Raw genomic sequence first — 23,619 nt, 5'->3', positions numbered from 1 at the left:
ATTTATGTTCTTCACCAGGGCTGCTTAGAAGAACCATTCAACTTCCCCTCCCCTCCTTACATCTTCTACAATCTACTGCAGTGGCATTTCTTCATATTAATGGGCAATGCACACAATAAAAGTAAAAGCATTCCATTCTGCCCAGTGTTCATGAAAGAACAGTGGCATGTTGATTATATGCATAATTAAAATGTAATTAACATTTAACTTTAGGTCGTTCACAAAAAGTGTGTATACTTTATATGACATAAAGAAGAAAATCTGTTGTTTCTATAGACACGATGAAAGCATGCAAATGACTACATTGACTGCCCATATCCTAATCAAAGTGATCAGCTTGCATCCTGAATTAAGGACTACTTGTAATCTATTTCCATAAGTATATGCATGCACTCCTTCCTTCCTTCTCTCCTTTCTTCCATAGAAACAGCAAAGGAGAAAAAATCAGAGTGAGGGTGAAGGTGAAACTTGAAGAAGAAAAATTACAAGGGAAAATAAAAGAGAATTTGGCACAATACAGGCGTACTAAAAGGGTTAATCTTCCAGTGGCAAGCAAATTCTTGCAAATCTTGTCTTCAAAGGAATCTGAACTTTTCAACAGTGGTGTCTGCAGTGATTTTCATATCCTAATTTTTCTTTTGTTTTTAATCAGCAATTTAGAACACTTCCCCACTTCACACTCATATGCACTTCTACATTTAAGCAACAAAAGGCAAAGATTTTATATCTACAAGTTATTATCCTCTAATCTGATATGGGATATTCATCTACAGAAACACAATAGATGGAGATGCATGACCCAATAGATATCCCCAAGCTATTTCACGATGCTGCCACCTCATTTTCAATTTGAGTTTATCTTAGATACCATTTATTACTTATGAATACATGATCTTCTCCACCATGCCTGGTTCTCACTGGTCCTTGAAGATTCAGTTCTCAGAGACAAGACTAACAATTAATACATGAGATCAATGCTAGAATCCAAATAATTGGGAGGAGGGATGGTTGCAAGATGCCCTCCACTATCATATATTTTGTATGCCTATATTTCCTCTGTATACATAGCAAGAGATCAGATGAATCTGCAGAGAAGTTGCAATTCTACTCCTTCTGAAATTTATCTAATTCTTGAATGTCTTCATCAATTTATGCATTGCTCTGGTAGTTAACCGACAACTTAATTAAAATGCAAACTGAAATACAGCAAAAAAAAAAAAAAACAACTCCACTAAGTGAAAATATATGATAAAACTTGATGTTCTTCTCCCTAGTCTTGAGAATCTTGGAAGATACATCAACATATATCCTGGTGTGGAAGATAGTTTTTCATTACACCAGAGAAATCAATTGCATAATGTCTGCTAAATTAAAGCATTTTTTTCAAGAACTTTCTGAAATCTGAAAATTACTGTTTTGATGTCTGCAAATCTAAGCTCAGTCTAAACAGAAACCACTTCTGTTTAAATGACTCACAACTTGGAAGGAAAGCCTCTCATGTACACAACATACTTTATGTTAGCAATATTACTTTGGCTTCAGACAATTGCTTACACTTAAAAAGGCAAGAGTTTTAAAGCAGTAAAAAAATTTATTTTAATTTTCAACACTCAATACATGTGATCAATACATGTGACCTTACCAAAGAAATAAGATTGCTTCAAGACATTTCTAACCAAATTTCAGCCTACAGCAAATGGTTATGCAAATCAATCTCTGGACAACAGTTTATTTAGAAGTGCTGGCATCTCTAGCTACAACAGCACGTACTGTTCCTTAAATGGCTTTGGGCAAGTAAAATATTCCATATACAACACAGAATTAAAATATTTTATCCTTGAATTTTCCATATTACCAAGTAGAATATGTTTCCATAATTACAGAATAACTAAAATCTTTCCCCCTTTAAACCAGCATTTTGCTTTCTAAACAAATATCTAATTTGACATTTTGTTCTCCATGTTTATAGAAGATTATTCCCTTCTTTAGTTTTATGAAAGGGACAAAGGATATCTCTGAAAGATCATTGCCAAGCTTAGACTAACAATTAATCACTAAATAACAAAGAACTATCAGTTCATTGTTGGGTTGTATTAATGATAATAAACCAAAACATAGGACTTAAAACTCCCACCTATACCAGAAAGCAGAGACAATTTTTAACTGTATTAGAGCTCATTTCAACAAATAAGAGATTTTAAAACTCACAAAAATAAAAACTGAACAGGTCATTTACAAGAGCAGACATGCACTATGCTGTTTTTAAATTTGCAATGCAGAATTAAATGCTACCCAAGAGATAAGTATCTTTCTATTACAAAACAATCAGATTTTATTTAATTCAAGGTCAAAGAAAACCTATCAAATGAAACGGAGGGTAATGAATTCTGCAGCCAATGGGAAAATGTTAATAAATCTGTTACTGATGAATGTAGTGAACAGATTGCTCCTTATAGCATTTACCGATTAAAGTACACATTGATAAATTATCAGTTCAGGATATTATAAAGCAACATAGTACATTTCTATAGCCTCTTGCTCCTTTTAAAATAAGCACATCTACATTTTTTTCTCCTGAGCTCTGAAGCACTTCTATTTTGAGTCAGATAAGACCCTGTAGCTAGTTATACTGTATGTCTGAAATTTCTACTATGCTGATGTGTGTTCTTTGTAAAGGCTAAATAATATAGCTAGAGAAAAACAATTTAATTCTGATATGTGTGTGGAGAAGATGAAAAATAATATTTTGGACAATGTAATTATGCCTGGAAAGGAAATGATCAGACTCATTACGTTCCACAATGAAACAAGTAGACAACCAAACAAAAACAGTATCTCCTTTCAATCATTTACTAAACTGAAGTACAGAGATAACGGAGAACATATAGTACATGTGGCAGTTTTTCTTTAGTCCCAAGAAAGGGGAAAAAAACTTTGATAAAACATGCATAATGAGAATATTTTATTCATGAAGAACATGACCCTATTTTCTTCTGTGTTTGTCCTCCATCGGATACATGGCAAAGGCGGTATGCTGCATCTAAGTCATTTATGCACATCCAGAATCTCAAGAACATATCTATAATGAGGAAAGTATTAAAGGTTGCAATCATTTATTTATAAGCCCCTGAGCAATTTTTCCCTAGAGTTAGGTGAAAAAGGCAAAAGTGAACAAGATATTTCTTGTTCTTTAAGTGCTTTGTGCAACAACATTTGGGGAAGTTATTTCTGAAGTCCTTTTTCTTTAACAAGGAGGAGCATAATTGGATTTCCTGTTACTGAACCTTGAACATGTTATAGATATTTCTCAATGCAGTTCGTTCCAGTTATATTTCAGACAGTGAAGCACATCTGCATTTTTATAGCTTTTTGCTCCCTTAATCCATGTTTTCAGTTCTGCAGAGTGTGAAGGAAATGCTTGAAGGGAGAGTGTCTCTTCACAGGGGTGTCATCTGGGTGACACAGTGGGACTGGAGAAAGAGCTGGAATTTCTTGGTGACTGAAAGGCCATTGGTGGAGTACCAGGGGAGAGTTTTCTTGGACTGCAAAGGTCTCCATTGTGTAGCTTCCACAAAAGTTCTTCATTTTCCATCGATAGGCGTTTATTGACCTTGGATTCTTTCTCCAAAGATTCTTGCAAAACTGCTTGTTCAGTGGAAAGTTGCCTGTTTGGTTTAAAAGGGAAAGTATAAATGAGACCTTCTCACCTTCAAATAGATTTGCCCCATTCTTCTTTTAGAACATTCACAAGCTACAAAGGGTTCCTCCCTTCCCTGGGTGGGTAGTGGTGGTTCTTTCAAAACCTATGAACTCTCCATTGAATTAGCAGTAGATTATCCCTCTTTCAAAATTACAAACTTGGACAAATGAAGGCTCAGTTCAGCACAATGAAATCCTTAACTTATTTCTCATTTTCTTCAATCTTATTGGCGCCCATCTATTACAGGAAACTTATAATACTATTAGAGGAGTAATATAGTAACTGTAATAGGATTTTCTACTCAGATGCTTATAGAACAACTAATTTTTCACAGGAAAAAAAGCTGGGAAACTTTATCATGCTCCACTCTCATTCCTCTTAGCTTAACTGATACTATCATTTTCACCCTTAAGATGAGCAATTTTCTATACCCCCAAATGACAGCGCATAAAACCTGGAGCCCCTGGTAATAAAGAAAGGTACACACAAAATGTTTTTTTCCCAGATGCAAGAGATGATAGCAAGTAAACAAAGATATTGTTTTGATTGTCCCCGGAGAACATTATTTCAGTGTACTGGTGTCAACGCTTCAAATATGGTATATTCTTGCCTCAAAAGATGCTTCTACTTTTAGCAATAGGCACAATCTATTGAATAATTATGGATGTGAAAGTTGGACTATAAGAAAGGCTGAGCGACAAAGAATTGAGGCCTTTGAACTATGGTGCTGGAGAAGACTCCTGCGAGTCCCTTGGATGCAAGGCGTTCAAACCGATCAGTTGTAGAAGAGATCAACCCTGACTGCTCTTTAGAAGGCCAGATCCTGAAGTTGAAACTCAAATACTTTGGCCACTTAATGAGAAAAAGGACTCACTGGAGAAGGGCGTAATGCTGGGAAATATTGAAATATCTCAGGGAAGATATTCCAATATCTCAGGGGCTGCCATAAAGAAGAGGGAATTAAGCTATTTTCCAAAGCACCTGAAGGCAGGACAAGAAGCAACGGGTGGAAACTAATCAAGGAGAGAAGCAACCTAGAACTAAGGAGAAACTTCCTGACAGTGAGAACAATTAATCAGTGGAACAGCTTGCCTCCAGAAGCAGTAAATGCTCCAACACTGGAAGTTTTTAAGAAGAGACTAGACAGCCATTTGTCCGAAATAGTGTAGGGTTTCCTGCCCGAGCAGGGGGTTGGACTAGATGACCTCCAAGGTCCCTTCCAACTTTACTACTATTACTATTACTATTGATGGCAATAGAAGAAGGGACGATAGAGAATGAAGTGGCTGGATGGAGTCACTGAAGCAGTAGGCGTGAACTTAAATGGACTCCAGAAGATGGTAGAGGACAGGAAGACCTGGAGGAACGTTGTCCATGGGGTCGCGATGGATCGGACACGACTTCGCAATTAACAACAACAATTGAATAATTCTGCCAGATTGAAGCAAATGCATTTTTATGCAGTTGGTGCTACTCTTGTTTATTTCTAATTCAGTCCCACTTTATTAAACAGCTTGTATCATGGCTTTATCTGCGTATAACTATGATATTAGGTTCAAATGCACACTTCCCCAAAGTGAATTTTAGTGTAGCTGTCAGAGCATAACTGAATTATAATTTTTAAATGGGCCAGAGGAGAAATATTATTAAGTGTAACACGAATCATTATATTTCTCTATTTAGTTAATTTAAATCACATTCAAGTTTATTTACTGCAACTATATTTATTCATCCTGGTCCTATTCATTTTTTAATTATTATTCTTGACATGTCACTCAAAGTCCAAGGCAATTCTGGAGAAAGTTTGCATGCACCCTGTTCTAAATTTCCTCATGAAGGATAGGAATCTAAAGATTGGCCAGCTAGACTTGAGCTTTTAAAATACCTGGAAAGTTCCATATGTTTGTCCATCCGAGCTTTTAATCCTTCATTCTCCTGTTGAATTTTTCTCATTTTCTCTACCAGGACAGTGTTGCTCTCCACCTTGGATAAAAATTCGAATTGGACATTTTTTTTTTGTTTCACCAACACAAGGGAATATTGCTCTAATGCATCAATGTTGCTAATCCTCTGAAGCATTTTTGCTAATTCCAATTAAAAGGTTATCCTGAATGTTTATTTATAAAGAGTAACCTAAAAATGGGAATAACTCTGTTGGTCTATTGCCCCTGACAAAGTACACTACATATATGTTTTTAAACTGCTACAAAACAAATATTTTCAATAAAATCCAAAAGACTGACAGTTTTTTAAATGGATCAACAATGTCTATTAGAACAATGCAGGACACTTATAGCATGATTCTTTAAGTACAATTCATGAATGCAAAATAAAAATATGATTCCAATAAACTGAGAAATATTTTTGGCCTCAAAACAGGGTATTTTAAACTCAAAAGTCAGCTATCAATGAAGATAATTCTTCTTTCTGATTAATAAACAAGAATTCTTACGCCAAGTAATTATCATTTTGTTCAAGAAAGCAAGAAATAATTTATATTACATATTTTAAACATTCAGACAACTATGCTTTATCTTTGTAATATATAACCAGCAATGCTTATATTCCAAAAAAGGGTAAAGTGGATAGAAAATCATAGTTGGCCTCCAGACATATTGTAGATTCATGGCTAATAATGAAATCTGAACCAGCAACTTCAATTTTAGCTAGTGCAGTGGACAGGCTTTACATGGGATCACAAGCTTGTGCTAAAAGTTTATCCTCTCTCAAGATTAATTTTCCTTTCTGAAATTAGTTACAGGCTAATTTATATGTATTTGTCCCATATTAGAGAACATTTTTGGTGCCTGTTCCCAATTTCATACTCCAGTGATTTAAATCTTTTTGCGCTGTCAGCACAAAATGAGATTTTGGAGGTCAGCACTTCAATGCAACTTACCAGTTTTTCCATTTTCAATAGTTTGTTATCTTGCTGATGTAATTTCTCATTCTTGATCTCCAATACTGCTTTCAAACTTTCCAATTCTTGTTCCAGATACATAATCTGAGGATTTTTCTGAAAATTTATATACAGAGATGTTTAGGAAGGCCCTTCAAAACTGCCACGTGTTTTACATTAGGTGTATGATATATTGACTGACTATGGATTTTCTTCGCTATACTTGGGGGCAGGGGATAGGGAAAAAATATAGACACTTGCAAACCACCATAGAACTCTTCATAAGCACCCACCTGGAATGGAGAAATTTATGAAAATTGTATTTGTATTGGCTGCAAATATCCTTGTACTGCCCAATTCCAAACGAACATTACTTTTGTAACTCTGCAGGGATTAAGCTATGCTGAGTGATATCTTTTATTAGGACCAACTCAAATGACACAACATGTTGTGCAGGCTTTCGAGTTGCCCAGATATTTTACCAGATAAAAACTTAAAAGTTTACACATTCTTTTGCACCAGCATTTTAAAAGTTATGTTTTGGATTTTCTCCTATCATCCTCCAATCAAGATGGCTAAGATAGTGTTTTACCTATATGCAGATCATATTCAGAGGTGAGGTATGCAGCATTGCGTAAGGCAAAGATCTAAATGGAATTCATAACCATAAATGTGCTTCAAATGGAACGTCTTGGTTTTAGGGATTTTGCTGTCAACAGGAGAACTAAGCAGGAGTGATTGAGCAGTATGCCCATATAACCACTGTGCATTATTCTATCAAATGTTGGAATGCTTTAAATTGTGTTTTCATTTTAGGCGGCAGAAGAGGGAGGATACAGCATCCTGCATGAGACTCATTAAAGCAGCCACATCTGTTTCTAGGTTCATGACGCTGCAATAGAAACATTGCCCTATGATTCTGCGTGCAAAATAAATACTTTGAATTCAGCTATGCATGTTTCAGTATACTTAATATTCATCCATTTGAAGTGACTCACTGATATATAAATGGTATAAATGTTGTTCTTTCCCGAAAATGCTTTGCTTTGGCATTTGTGTTACTTGTCCTATTTATTGAAAAAAAAAAAATAGAACATTCCCCAATATTTAGGACAAAAAACATTTTTGTTGGATCAGACACCTCCCACCAGCTTTTGCAGAGAAAGTTGTGAGACAAAACCTGAAGTAGACAGAATTAGGATTTCAGTGATATGGTGGTAGTGCTTCAATGGTCTTAAGGCAGGGGTGAGCAACTATGCCCCCTTTACGACCTGTAGAATTCTGGGAGTTGGAAGTCCACAGATTGCATAGGGGCCATAGTTGCTCACACCTGTTTTAAGGGATGAAACTGTACCTTCAGCTTCTGCAAGCTTTGCATAGTTCCTAATTTCCCCCACTCCACCCAGCACAAAGTATAATAAGTTTATAGTCTGCACTCTATGAAAGTATTAAATCAATTGCTTTAGGGCCATGTTTTTGCACCCAGTCACAGGGTTTGAAAAGAGTCTGACACCAGTGAAAGATTTCTACATTTATAATATTATAATTTACAATATATACAATCCAATACCTACTTACAGAGTTTGCTTTTTCTTTGGCTATTTGTTTTTGTTCTTCCAACTTGAGCTTTTCATTTAAGCAATCATTTTCATTTCGTAATTCAGCTATTGTTTTCTGAAACATTAAATACAGTCCAATATAACAACTGAGCCTCTAACATAAAGCCAGGAATCATTTTTAAAAATACTATCAGAATAAAGTAAATTGGTAGAAGTTAGAAATAAATATGTGCTAAGATTCTTAATACTAAAAACTGGGCCCAGAGTGATAAAATCTGTTAATCCCATCAGTATAAGGAATAAATATGTTTAATAAAAACTAAATTGCTGTGCTATATTAATAATGATCAAGTATAAATATGGATTTTTTAAATGAGAAAAGTAAAGATAAAATTTTCAAATAGTGGAGGAGCATAATCTTGAAATAGTTCACAGAACTATCTATGTATTAACAAACTTAAAAAAAATTCAGACCTCCAGTTCTTCTTGTTTCTCATGGAAAGTTTCTTCAAGTGACTTTCTTTCTAATTCGTGGGCAGCCTTGAGTTCTGAAAAAAATTAGAAGTTTATTATTATGAGGAAGATTCCCTAACATGCCTTTATTACAAGTCACAGTAGCAGAAGATCAGGTTACATTTCAGTTAGAAGCAGAAAAATCTTGTATTTGTAGTAAAAAAAAAATAATTAGGGTTTTGAATGATTTTAGATCTCTTTCTAAATATAACATATTTAGTTACAATCGTGGGAAAGAAATGTGACAATTTACCCGAACAAGAAGATTCATATTCCTTCTTCAACTCTTCTATCTTTTCTGCATGACTGGTTTCAAGTTCTAGCTTAAAATTTTCATGTGTTGTATTCAAGTTGTCAACCTAAAACGTAACAATATTTATAAAATATTTAAAAAACAATATATATAAAAAAATCACAATTCTTATTTTGGGACAAGTAATAATTTGATTTTTTTGAACCCTATATAAATGCAGTTTAAAAGCAAATTACAAAGGCAAGTCAACCAACCAAAACTAAACTATTGCTATGGCATTACCAGGGCTCTCAGGAGGTCAGTTCCCAACCTCTTCAGATGCTTCAGAACATTCTCTTAAAGTGCACCTAATTAGGGAGGGAGCATCTTATCAATTCAGAGAGTCAGTTTTGTGCAGTGTTAAGACACTAGGCTAGAAACCTAGTGCCTTCTAATCACACCTTAGGCATAAAGCCAGCTAGATGAGTGTGGTTCAGTCACTCTTTCTCAGCCCTAGGAAGCAAGCAATGGCAAGCCACTTCTAGAAACTGTGTCAAGAAAACTGCAAGAACTTCTCCAGGCAGTTTCCAGGAATCAACACTGACTCAAAAGTATGCACGGACGCGCACACACTAAGCAAACTAACTCTATAAGTGTTCCACGAGCCCATGAAGCTCATAGGGCTTTGGCCTAACACGGATTAATCATGGTTTGCAATATGAGGCCATCCTAGAAGGCTGCTACATTTCAATGAAGTTCTTTATTGCAAAATGAACAATAAAGTTGACTTTGTGAATATTTACACAGACATTTTTAAACTCCTTCACTGCCAGGGTTCCAGATGAATGCATTAATGTAGAAGCAAACCTTAATTAAATATTGTAACAATTAAGCATTATGCTAAGAAAATGCTCTATCCAACTCCAGTTCCACTAACCTGCTCCTGAAGTTGTGCTTTGTATTTTTCAGCTTCTTCTATGCAGATACTCTGAAGTTTTTCACACTCAGCTGTGTAGAACTGTTTCAGCCGCTCTTCCAATTCCAATACATCACTTTGGTGCTGTTGGTTCAGCTTCTGCACAAACCCTTCATAAGCTGCTTGCAATTCAGTCCGGTCTTTCTCCAATTTCTCACAGGCAGTGGTAGTAGTGACTTGATACAATAAATAACAATAATTTATTCTTACAAACATATCTTTGCCTTTTTTTTTTTTTCAAAGAAAATACTCAACACAATAATTTCGAACAAAATTGCCAGGGAAGAAAGAAACAGTATACCTTTAATTTACTGAGGGCTAATTATTTCCAGGTTTAATCCTAAACATACCTCATTTAAAAGAGGATTAAATAGCAGCTAATAGAAATATCTTGCCAGAAAAGTTGAAAAGCTACTGATAATCTTGGCTATATTACCAGTCATTTACACAATTTACAGTCATGTATATCATCCCTCACTCTTTCCAAATACATAGCATCTGTATCCAAAACAATACAGCTGATTCAAGACACGTCTCAAATAAAGGTTTAACAAAGCAATAAGATTTTTTTCTAGTAAAATCTTTCTCAGTGCTATCAAATTGCTTAAAGTAGGATTTGAGAATTCTCCCTAGAAAGGACACTGTCAACCTAAATGATGTTCTTGCCTTGTGGAATATATTCAATTTCTCAGAAGTTTCCAGTACTTTGCTACTAATTCAAGCAGTGATCCCAGAAACCAAAGCTGGGGAATCCATCCATGTGGGATAGTGCGAGTGTCCAATTCTTTGTGAAACTGCTGGGAGAAATTACTAGGTCATGAAGCATAAGGATTTTTCAGTAGAAGTTCCTTACTTAGCAGAATTCTCCCTCCCTTACCCCAAAATATGCAGCCCTGCTATTCAAAACTATATGGAAGATTGTGTGCACTTTTGATCTATAACTTTGATCTCTGGTAATTATTCTACCCTGGCAAAATTATATTTTAAACTGTTACACAGACAGATAACAATCTTTTTGGACAAAATTCTTCAAACTTTTAAATGGTTGATATATTTTTATTCTGCTTTTCCTTTAGTTTAGTTCTTGTGGATTGTTTCATTGCTTAGTTTTTGTGCTTTTCTGGGCAAAAATATGGTGTACATATAAACACACACACACACACATTCACCTTTATTGATAAGAATAAACATTTTAAAAGCTGTTTTGAGAGTTTCCAATTTGGTAGCCATAGAAGTCTAATAAATAAGAATACTGTTTATAAATTTAACCCTGTTCCTTTGTCAAAAGACAATTAAGGAAAAGTCAACTAAATGAATGTGATGTTAACCTAACATATGTTAACCTACTTATTATTTTTTTTTCAGGGGATGGACACAGGTGTTCCTGATCAGTATGAATCAATAAATTTCATCATCTAATCCTCGAAAATGATTATTGACTGGTTAATATATAGAATTACTATATGCTCTTTCCAAATGAACAATGAATTTTCATTAGCACTGATGATGTTATCTAGTTTAGGTAATGAAACGTCCACAAGAAAACAACCAAGCTCAGAGAGTTCTCAAGACTCATCAATGAAGAATTTCTACAACTTACCATTTAACAAGCTATTGCTTGTACTTTATAGTTCTGCTATAGTTCTATGTCAAGGAAAGTGACAAGTGATGGCACATGTAATTATTTTTTAAAAAGTGATATGACCTCAAATACATCTGTGTCTTGAAGTAAACCAGCGCAGAAAACAGACACAAGAAAAATTAAGATTCTATCTTATAGGTTACTTATAAATCTTGACTCTTGACAACCTGATGTCTTCATGTTTCCCAAGCAGTTTCTGCACATTTTCTTCAAGGCCTACATATTTGGAGGCAGGGGTATCTGGTCTTTCCCAAATCTCTAGCTTTTAACTGTGGGATAAAACTTGAACTTTTGTTTTCAGTGTGACCTCAAAAGCTGAAATTATCAGCATGCATCAGCCAGATGTATTAAACAGGAACAATCTCAGATAGAGCACCAAATAGTCTAGTGCTATAAGAAGCAGAAATTGAAAAACACCTGGAGGGCACTAGGCTGCCTGCACCTGATTATTGGATATTATCAAAAACATCTGGAAGGGTCCAACTTCCTGAAGAAGAAAGGAAGTGGACATGAAACAATCTCGTCATTCTGGGATGCTTTCATATCTTTCCAGAATGAAATTTTATGCATATTAAAGAATAAGAAAAAAACATTTAAAAATTGATTTAAAAAGAATTTTATGCAAAAAGCTGAGATATGCTTATTTATTTCAAAAGGCACGAATCCAGCCCTAAATAAGTCAAATGGTTTGCAGGCCAGAAAATTGAGTTGTGGAAATTATTTTGCCTCTTCACCAGGGAAACAGAAAATATTACTTGGCTTAATAACCAGTCATCATGGTTCCTATTTATCTGCTCTAAGGCCTCTAGCATATGAAGGAGGATTAGGAAAGGGAGGGCTCCTTCTTTCATTTGCCATGGAAACTGAAAAAGAAAACATGACCATCACCTGCAGTTTGGACAGTTGGGACCTGTTTTTTAGCTTCTCTAAACCAGAAAACAAATGGGGGAAAAGAGAGGAAGAAGAACATGTATGGTGCCGAGTGACCTTTTGCTAGAGAAGGAAGGACATCTGGCTTGGCAAAACAATTTCAGGACAGGACAATTATTTGGGGAAAAAAGAAGTCAACAGAGCTTTTTGAATTCAGGAAACCATATACTAACTATAACTGATCTTAGTCAAGGACTTGATCATAGCATTTTGGGCCAATTATAAGTGCTGACTTTTTCCAGGAGATTCCAAATAGAAAATGCTATAGTACAGGGGTGCCCAACACCCGGTCTGTGGACCAGTACTGGGCTGTGGCATGCCAGCAACTGGTCTGCACAAACAAGCAGAGTCCCATCCACAGAATGCAGGCACCACACAAAACCACGCACCCTCTGGTCCATGGAAAAACCTCTCTCCATGGAACCGGTCCCTGGTGCCCAAAGTATTGGGGACCTCTGCTATAGTAGTCCTAATTGTAGACAGCTCATAGCTCTCTAGCTGTCAGTCTAGCGAAGTAATCCTGACAAGAAGTACAACTAGAAGTACTACATCTATTGTTATTGTAATGTTACACTAACAAAATCTTGGAAGACTGAAAGTATTTCTCCCCTCCTTTCCTTTTATGCCCTGGAAAACTAAGGAGCATTTCTTCTGAAACATTTCCAACACATTTTCCACCTCTCTTCTGTGAGCTGAGATACTTTTTGCAGGCCAGATGTCCTACCTGTGGCTCTTCCTCCTGCCTCCCAACATCATTCCCAATACCATTATACTAAGTGTAAGTGCATTACTCTTTCACAGGAAAGCCCTACCTGTTAGCCCTGGCCTTCCACATTGACAGCTTAAACCCACTAATATACAGCAACTTAAATCTTCTGCAGGAATATAATTCCCTCTAACCTCTGTTGAATCCTTATTTCCTACTTTACTGTAATTTATCTAAATCCATTTGTTTCCTTTCTCTTTGTCTATTATTGATATCAAAAACTAATTGAGTATGTGAATATTTTCTTTGGATTTCTATGGGAAAAGTGTATTAGATACCATTCGCATCCTGGTATCATAAAGCAGTAGGCAACTTCACACAGCATAGGGTTATATATCATAACCCCAAAGCCCGATATACATCTTAACACAAAATCAGATTCTTCCAGTATCACTTTCTACAAATGTTCCTTTAAAAATGACTAAGCTTTTGTTATTGGTTCCAAGATCTCCATGCAGAGATGGATTGACACCAGAGAAGGAACCAAGTAAAGGAAAGTCTGGATGCTTTTTCTATAGTGTTGGTGCCCACCAGACCAGGGGTGATCCTTGGTAGTTTGAACCTTTAGTTAACCTACTTTGTCAGTGGGGAAAAGAAAGTAGCATGAGCAGTGGCAGGTTCAAGACAGCTTACCAGAATATTATCCAGGGTACAGAATAAGCAGCTGTTCTTCGTCAAATAAAGCCAGAAAGAAGTTTAACTTTGCATGCACAGACCTGATGTCTCACATGTAGTCCAGCTGCTACAAAAATCCCCACACAATTCAAGCCATTTAAACCAAAAGGGATTATTTGCAAAATTTTTAGAATTCATTAGCACAAAAAAAAAAAAAAAATACTATATATGTTGTGGATTTTTTTTTAAAAAAACAACAACCCTAAAGTCTCAAAAAAGGAGAAAAAAAATCATTCAAAATTGCTAATAAAAAATCTACAAAAACATTCATGATCACAATGCCATGCTTTGACAAAATTATCCTCCTGAGGCAAAGTAAGCACCATTAAGTCAATATACTGATTAAGTAAAGGATAAAAATCTAATGTGTTTTAAGCAATTACACACTGCAACTTGTTTCCTTTATGAAATAAATCAAACCTATCCACAGATGTTCATAAAATAAAATATATTTGTTTTATGATGATGTCCTGGAATTTTTTAATAAAATGATCACAATGTCAAGATAAAATGTGTAATTATTTCAGGTGTTCAGACATTCAATTAGCCAGTATTACAGGCAATAAAAACAGTCATTTTTGTATCTATTGCAATGGCATCCTGAAGCATACAGTTTTATTTTTATTCTTTTAATTTAGCTGAAAGGTTTTTTTTTAAAAAAAAATATATGGGCACAATCAGTAATGAGAAATGAAAATTTCAGTCCAAATCTTCCTGTTACATTTTGAAAATGCCGTTCCCATCCTCAAATGCTCCAATTCTATTCATTTTATTCTGTCAACTCAACAGGGGAAAAAAGCTTGTTCTTACTCCTTCACTATACCTGAGATAGATTGGTTAATACAGATTGGTAGACTGTTAGATTGGTCTGGAAGAGACATCTGCTTTCAAAAAATTACAAGTAATCCTCAACTTACAACAGTTCACTTAGTGACCTGTTTGTAGTTACAATAGCACTGAAAAAAGAAACTTATAACCGTTTTTCACACTTAAAAACATTGCAGCATCCCAATGTCATGTGATCAAAATTCAGACACTTGGAAATTGACTCATATTTATGATGATTGCAGAGTCCTGGAATCATGTGATCCCCTTTTACGATCTTCTGACAAGCAAAGTCAATGGGGAGCCAGATCCACTTAACAACCATCTTACCATGTTAAGTGATTCACTTAACAATTGTTGCAAGAAAGGTCGTAAAATGGGGCACAATTGCCTTAACTATCTCACTTAGCTACAGAAACTTTGGGTTGCAAATCGAGGGCTATCTGTACATTGACTAAAAGAATATTTTTTCTTCTTCAGTACTGACATAACTTCTTTTAATTTCTAAGACAAATGAATGGCCAGAACAAGCTGTATTTGTCAAAGTTTAAGATGAAGATACATTTTCAAATATTTGCATCATGCTACAACTTCAATGAGATCTTACTCTCATAAAGCTCATTTATCTATTTCTACCACCAGCAAGTTGCAGAGCACATATGCAATCACACCCAGTTGAAGCCTTTTGCCTCAGTCTTGGTAGTCCAATTGTATAAGAACAGAGAAGAAATAGCTCTACAATGTAAACAGTTCTACCAATTTCTCATAACACTAGAATTAGCTATTTAAAATTTCATGGTATTCCACTGTTTCCCAGTTTTCAAAATTGATTTTTATGGTCATTTGACTACAGTTGACCCATAAAGCTTTGAAACATTATTCTAGCATATTTTCAGATAAACACCAGAACATAAATTAGGGATCATTTCCCACACAAAAAAGCACACATAACAGAACCTGTTCTAGTATACAAAACTAGACTTGTAGACTAGATTGGAACACATATACAAGTTTTAAAATTTATTTTCAAACACATATGCATTTTTATATTTATTTTTAGGAAAATCTTTATAGACTTTAAGGAAGACACCTAGCTATTTCTCTGGGGGTCAGAATATTTCACTCTAATAGCCATCCTTCAGTTTTAATATACTTTAATGAAATATGTTTTTAAATTGATTATGGGTTCATTTTTGTATGCCACCCAAAATCACATGACTTGAGTTGCGCAGCCATATAAATGCCTGAATGAATACATAAATAAAATGGACTGTCACAATCAATTACTTTCACATCACTGAAATAAGTACTATAATGTTATCCACAATAAGATCTTTTCAGGTGATCACAAGCTATTTCAATTTTCATTCACAGGTGATTCATAAGTAAAAAAAAAACTCTTTTCCTTACATCAGCTTGGAGTTTCCATACTTCATGTAAACATAACACCTCATCAAAGGTGACACACAGATGACACAAAAAGTTGCCATCCATGCCTAATGCTTTTCATTGATCAAAACTGAACAATGTTTATTGCTCAACATTCTTATATTATCAATGAACAAGAGTATAAGAGAAGAAAGAATGACCTTGAGGATCCAACAGAAACACACAATAATCTGTTGGTACAAAGTGAAACAGTAAAAAACCATGTCTAGCTAACAAAGTCAACATTCAATTTTCCCGTGTATATAATTGTATTACTACCACTTGAAAAATAATCCCCTTAAAAATTTTATGCTTATGCATAATTTACATAAAAATCTTTTTCAGTATATTAAGGCAGAAAAAAGCTTCTTTATCTCATCTATTGTATGCTTTTAGTAAGAATAAGCTTTCAGTGCCAATAATTGATAATGAATGAATCATCTTAGATATGCTAAGGTAGAGTAACATTTCTTGAATCTGTCACCCTCCAGATGTCTTGCTATCTCCAAATAGGTTCAGCCATATGTCCACAAATGGTGGAATTGTAGTCCATGTGCAATGAGACATCAAGTTAGAGAAGGTCATATGAACAGTGGTGAAAAATATAACCACTGCTTAAAATTGCCCTGAAGTTACTTGTCATTTGTTTCATAATAAAATATCTAAAATGACAAGGGACTTATAATCACATTTCACAGATTGAATGTCAATCAACTTATAGAGCAAATTGCTTAAGTATTTCACATATATGATCTCATTGCCCCATTCCATTAATCAAATAGGCCAGTCTTAGTTATGTATTAAAAAAGTTGGCTGAAATTAAGTGTCAGCAACTTGCCTTAGGCCAGCTAACAAGGACAGAGGTAAGATATAACGCAAAAATTTTTTTATTCTCTTACCCATAATGTTACAATCACCTTATGACTTAACATTAAATATACTAAAGCTGTTTGTTAAGATAAAATGATCCTCTGGTGCATTTAAGATGGATCTTTTTATCTGCCTTGAAGCAGTTAAGCCATTTAGTTTAAGTGATGTTTTCTTAGTTTCTTGTTAATTTCACTGTGAACAGGCTAAGAGTGATACACCACTGTGAATAAAATACAGCACATGTTACCATTGTTTCCTCATTGTCAAAAGGGAAAATAATACCTTTATACCATTTAAACCATGGATGTTCAACTTTGGCAACTTTAAAACTTGTGAAGTTCAGTTACAGAATTCCCCAGCCAGCTATGCTGATGGGGGAATTCTGGAGTTGAAGTCCACAAGTTTTAAAGTTGCCAAAGTTGGACACCCCGATTTAAACCAACAAAAAGAAAAACCTGCATTTGCACAGCCCATCTCATCACCCACTTTCCCCACAGTGGACGTTTGGACCATCAGAGACATGTTTCCAGAGAAATTTTCTGGAAGCCAGATGACCTCAGGGTCATGGAATCAAGAATCTGGAAAAATGAAGACTACAAAGATCTGAACAGAATAAAGTGGGAGTCAGTGGGAGGGGGTCTGAATATGCTGAGTCAATTCTACAACTTGTTCTGGCCCTGCTTTGTTGCTCCATTTATCACTTTAAAAAGGAAGGAGGATAGCATTGATTAATACTTACCTAGATCTCCACGGAGGTTGAGAAGTTCTAGTGATAACTCTTTACGCTGGGAAAGCACTTCTTCTCTCTGTGGAAAAAACACAGCAGAGATACATATAATGTTATTGGGGTGAAAATACTTTTTAGTAGTTATATTTGTGGGCTATGTGCTAAACGACAGGAGCTTGTGGGGGGGGGGAGATGCCAAGGTATGAATCATCCAGGATAACAGCTTTTTTAACACAGGAAAAACAAAGAAGTTTCTGAGATAAGGAAGCAGATGTGTTTAAATAAGGTTTTCACCTCTTGTTAAGTACTTTAAAGTCAGGAAGACCTTAGTTTTCAGGTTAAGTGCGGACACCCTTAGGATTAAATTAATATCTTCTAACTGTATTCAACAAACTTGTAGGACCTCTTATTCATAACTTTGAGGGCTACACAGGAGTGACAAAGTTCAAAGTACTTAATAACAAAGATAACTAGAGCCCAAGTCTTCTGTAGATTACAAAGCCAATTACAAAATTTAGAAGCAACACAGCGTGTGTCACAGTTTCAGTCAAAACATTCTCTTAATCAGGATTGTGCTTTTCTTAATGCTAAAGTTGGTGCACTTTAAACATCTCAAAAGAATCCAGTTCCTTTTCTGCCTATTTCAAACTACTGAACTAGTTACAGGACACAGCTCACCCTGGAGTTCAATTAGACAAGAACCAAGCAGCCCCCTCTCCCCTGCCCCACCCGTGCCAGAATCTATAAGGTGCAATGAACCCTCAGCCTCCTTCACGCAATCACTGCGTGGAGAGCTCAACATTGCAGAGATATCAAAATCCAGGCTCTCTGCTGCAGGAAGCATTTCACCTTGCTTGCAGCAAACCACTGCTGAAAACTCCTTGACATTATTCCAGAAGAACATTACAGAACATATACCAATTACCTTTTTTGCAGCACACGGAAAATACAAGCACACTTTGCTGCTAGAGCAGCCCATTGTACAGCTTCGGTCCCCAGCTTGTATTCTGTCCCCAGCATATGCAGGCAGGAGTGTACAGGTGGCAAGCAGTACCACAAAGCAAACTGGTTGGGCCACATTTAACTCACAGCCAAGTCGCACTCCATTGGCCACTGCCTGAGCTCGACTTCATCATGCTTTGCAGTTTACCGTAGTTCTTCTACTGGGCTCTCTGAATACAGAGAGACACACTCACTGCAGCCTCTGCACTTGGCACAAGCAGCTAGTGATTACTTAAAGCTACAGCTCTTTTGTTTCTGAAAAATGAGAGCCAGACATTACTAAGATCGATTGCCACTTACTCAAATATCAGTTGGTATAATGCCTGGGAGGGTCGGGATCAGGGAAAGAAAGGAGGGGGAGAAAACATCCTCCTGACCATCTCTATGGATAATGGATTTTATTTTTAGCTTTTCTGAATTAGTTATTCTAGGCTTTTACTCTTAATTTATTAGACAGGCTGGTGGGGAAATGAGATGATGTGAGCTGAAAGAGGGAAAAAAGAAAGAAACTTTGCCAAAATTTGCTTTATGTTTCTTATGCAGCTCTACTGAGTATACAACAGCGAATGAAAGATATATAATCATCCTTTCAGGAGCTTCTCATTGGGATGGTGGGAGTGAAAAGAGCAATGTGAAGAGACGCAGGGATACTTTCATTCATATTTTAACCTCGCTTCCATACCGTAGATACTCTCGGCTCTAGGTTGTGTGGTTTAGTGGTTAAGGCATCAGAGTAAAAAACAAGAGACTGTGAGTTCTAGTGCTACGCTAGTAGGCATGAAGCCAGTTGGATGACCTTAGGCCAGTCATTCACTCTCAGCCCCTAGGAAGGAGGCAAGGACAAACCACCTCTGAAACTGTTGCCAGGAAAACTGTTCACCAGGAGTGAACAGTGACTCAAAGGCACATAATAATTTAAAAAGGTGATAGCCTTGAATTGATCTCACGAAGCATCTAATCAGGAGTCAAATCCAGCCTTGCATTTATTGCTTAGATCAGTGGTTCGCAATCTGTGGGTCGGGACCCCATTTGGGGTCGAACGACCATTTCACGGGGGTCACCAAGCAAGGCTGTCCGCCATTTCCCCCCCTTTTCTTTGGCCAAGCCCCTGGCACCTGGTGATGTATAAGTGGTTGGGGTCACCATAACATGGGGAACTGTATTATGGGGTCGTGGCATTAGAAAGGTTGAGAACCACTGGCTTAGATTAATGTATGAATTTGGTCACCAAGAATCTTTTTCCTTCTCCAATATGGTGACTTGTTATTTCAAAATCAGGATTTATATTGCGTCAGTATTTATTCTGCATACTTAATCAGTATATTGCAAAGCATGGGAGCTCCTGCAATCATATTAGGGCTATTAATAGAGTGGGCTCTTATTGGCTCTGAACTGTTTGAATAGGTTGTCCTAGATCACACATAATCCATGAAAAATTATGCTATATAAGGTAATTAGACTTGGAGGTTCCATAAAACTTCCTGTTGTTTGGCAAATAAGTCAGTCCTCCCTGCTTCTATTCCAGAGAAATATATAGGCAACATTAAAACAAGAATATTAATGACTTATTTACATAGGACAAAATGCACAAAGGAGGATTGTATGCATATTCTAAATTCTATATATCTTAATTTTATTAATAGTCTAAATTTGTAAGTATTGAGTGTACAAGAAAATAAGGTAGTTCAGTTCAAGACGCAGGAACTACTTTGCAAATAGACAAAAGAGAAAGCCCCACCTTGTGAACATATTTGTTATTTTTGAAATATTTATTCAATGCAAATTAGTTTAATCTCACAATAAGAGAAATCCACTATCTGATAACTGATTAGTTTGTCAGGAGCTCCTATCAATTCTAGGTAAAAGCAACAATTCTCATTGTTTAGGAACAGAGTTCCATTTCTTAGGCTAAGAAGAATTTATGTTAAAATAAGGACCATCTGTTTAGAAGGCCAACGTGAGATAATGACAATAATTGAACCAAATACTAGATATTTGACCAAAAAAACTCCTAGTGACTCAAAGAAATCAACATAGAATCAAACCTATCAATCCAAAGCTATTGGACGGATCATCTGAGCAGCAACCAAATCTAATAACTGGTCTTATTTTGGCATTTGTCCCAGAGTCATGTGATTGCCATTTGTGATCTTCCCAGTTGGCTTCTGACAAGCAAAGTCAGTGGGGGAAGCCAAATTTGCTTAATGACTGCACGATTCACTTAACAGCTACAGTGATTTGCTTTACAACCATGACAAAATGGTGGTAAAATTGGGTGTCACTTGGTTATCAAATGCCTTGCTTAGCAAGGGAAATTCTGGTCCCAGTTGTGATCGTACATCAAGTACTATCTGTATGTATTTCAGTTGAAATCTCATAGCTATTCCTGTGCAAAGCCATGTGCATCAGTTTGTAAGGAGATGTGAAATGCTAATTTAATGCCTTCATTTTTGCAGACAGAATTAGCCTTGTTCACAATCCATACAACTATCTATTACAATAACCTCTGGACAATGCAATGATAAAGGGTATTTTGTTTGAAAGACACTGTGGAAGGGCATTTTCTGCAAATCAAACTAAAGGAGATGCTCATTCCCAGTTAAAGGCAATCATACATTAGCAATGCAATCCCAGACCAATCCCAAACCACTCAACCTTTCCTTCTTCCCATATCTGGAACTGTTAACACCTGCATTACTTCCACTATTTATTTATTTTTTTACTAAATCTGCTGCTCTTGCTAGAAAGAAATGGAATAGGCTCTTTGCATCCTGTCAAGAAGAAAATACCATTGACAGAAGGAATACCTTTCTGAAGGAATCCCAACATTATTCCTATGCTTCATTGCTATTGGCTCTATGTTATTATTCAGCTTCAACACTAGGAGGCTATAGTGATACTGTATATCATTCTATCATCAGATAAACATATGATAGAAATGGACAGGACAATTCTTCTTCCTTATGTGAAAAAGGTATTATCACATCACATGTAAACAAAGTATATCTGCATTTGTCTAAGATCCTTAAACTACTATTATGTTTGGTTAGATTTCTGTTTCTGGGTATGAAAAACACTGAATGTTGTTGTTCCCTTACATGGTAACAAGAAACCTAGGTTGAAATATATGAATTAAAAATGGTGAAAGATGCACAAATTGCCGAATTTTTAATGACTGCTCTGGCAACCTCTTTTAAAATAACACTAATAAAAAAAAAATAAAATCCCAACTACTTCAAGAGACTTACCACTTCTTTCTTGTAACTAGATAGGAAATTCAAAATGGTTAATTGATCAAATCCAAAGGCATGGCAGAGTTTTGCAAGTCTGCAACCCATGAACTGTAATATAATTATTGATGAAATACACACGATGAAAACTGAATAGCTCAATAAATTCATGGGCCTGTAATATTAATCACAGAGGTCTGACATATATAATTTCAAGATTAAAGCCAGAGCCATGCTCTTTCTTGATGAAGAGGTTGTTATATATTCCTAAAAGGTTTTTTCAAGGAAGTAAGCATTTACATTTGGACAGTTTTATAGCCATGATGTAATTAAAAGAGTATGTTTAAGCAACAACAATGGCCCTTCTTCAGTCTTTCCCTTGAGATCAAGGTAATGAAAAGACTATGACATCAAAGTTACCATGACAACAGAAGTGTCACTAATGCTACACTGTGACCTCATTAACTTTCAGTAGAAGATGCAACATTTGTTCTTTTAAAGCAGGGGTGTCAAACTTGCAACATCATGTGACGTGTCGTAACATATCATGACTTTTTTTCCATTGCCGGCAGTTGGGTGGGCACGGTTTCGGCATGACACATCCGGCCCGCGGGCCGACAGTTTGACACCCATTTTAAAGATATGGTAACTTTTAAATAACTTTTTCTAGCAAAAATTAGTCTTTAAAAAGTGGTAACTGTTCCTGAAAATTTTTCTTCTTGACATTCATTTGTTGATCTCTGTAATAATGGTATCCTGGACAAAATAATATTAAAAATATTTCAGGCACATTGTCTTATGGGGAAACTAAACAGATTTACAGTGTACAATATTATGATACTGACATGCTGATTTAAATAAAAAGCTACAACTAGCTTTCAAAACTGAATTGTGGCTTAGAAAGACGCAACACTCTGGTTTCTACATGAAAAAAGTCTTCATGAGATCTTAGCACTAATTGTTTTACCTGACTCATTTTCACAAATCCAAGAGAAATTACCAGAAATTGATACTATGTAACATTAAGTCAGAAGGAGTCTTAACATGTTTTCCAACTTAACATGTTTTCCAACCTACTTCTCAGGGAAGTTAGCCCCAGAAAAGGAAATATTAAAAGGGCAGGAATATATATATATATATATATATATATATATATATATATATATATATATATATATATATATATATATATATATTTCCCCAAAAGGATTTTTAAAAGCATTTTTTGAAAAGCAGAAACCAAACCTGGCCCCAAATCTATCTCTCTGCCCCAAGCAGTAGCCAGCCCTATACAAATGCAAATGTAAAACCATCAGGAAGGTTGGAGCCAAGGAACTCAAGAAGACAAAGAAACTCTTAAGAGTCATTAGCCCAGCCCCAGGGAAGCAGGAGATGACTTTTGGAACATAATAGGACTAAACCACAAATACTAAGGCCTAGAAAAGCACTCAGACTCAGTTCAAGGTTCATGCCACAGGAAGAGGAAACTATTCCATACAAAAAGCCAGACAGGGTATAAAAAACCCCTTGCCCATGTGCTCAGCCCTTCTCTCCTCTGCTCTTTCCTGAAGAACCATCTTTCTGCTTCTTCAATAAACTGTAACCATCTTCCCAAAGCAGTCGCCATGCTGCTTATTTATTCCCA

At 35.9% G+C, this 23,619-nt stretch overlaps 1 protein-coding gene across 6 annotated transcripts in view; it reads right to left on the bottom strand.

The window, feature by feature from the left end:
- Positions 1 to 1,571: 1,571 nt before the first annotated feature.
- The window catches only part of MTUS1 (microtubule associated scaffold protein 1), a 106,609-nt gene continuing 84,561 nt past the window's right edge, over positions 1,572 to 23,619 (bottom strand). For 5 of the 6 annotated variants that reach the window (XM_039349385.1, XM_039349386.1, XM_039349384.1 and 2 more), the window contains 8 exons: positions 17,755 to 17,821; positions 9,841 to 10,055; positions 8,925 to 9,030; positions 8,633 to 8,706; positions 8,178 to 8,273; positions 6,600 to 6,716; positions 5,586 to 5,683; positions 1,572 to 3,665 (listed from right to left, as the gene is read on the bottom strand). In XM_039349385.1, coding sequence (XP_039205319.1) covers positions 3,449 to 3,665; positions 5,586 to 5,683; positions 6,600 to 6,716; positions 8,178 to 8,273; positions 8,633 to 8,706; positions 8,925 to 9,030; positions 9,841 to 10,055; positions 17,755 to 17,821 — 990 coding nt within the window. In that variant the 3' untranslated portion in view covers positions 1,572 to 3,448. Of the gene's footprint in view, positions 3,666 to 5,585; positions 5,684 to 6,599; positions 6,717 to 8,177; positions 8,274 to 8,632; positions 8,707 to 8,924; positions 9,031 to 9,840; positions 10,056 to 17,754; positions 17,822 to 18,667; positions 18,824 to 23,619 lie in introns of those variants that run through there. The other variant, XM_039349390.1, reaches the window with a different exon arrangement.

The sequence above is a fragment of the Crotalus tigris genome, unplaced genomic scaffold (genome assembly GCF_016545835.1).
Source record: "Crotalus tigris isolate CLP2741 ecotype Arizona unplaced genomic scaffold, ASM1654583v1 scf7180000018268.1906537, whole genome shotgun sequence".
Classification (NCBI taxonomy): domain Eukaryota; kingdom Metazoa; phylum Chordata; class Lepidosauria; order Squamata; family Viperidae; genus Crotalus; species Crotalus tigris.
Note: the sequence above shows the minus strand (reverse complement) of the source record. Positions and strands in the feature narration are given on the sequence as shown.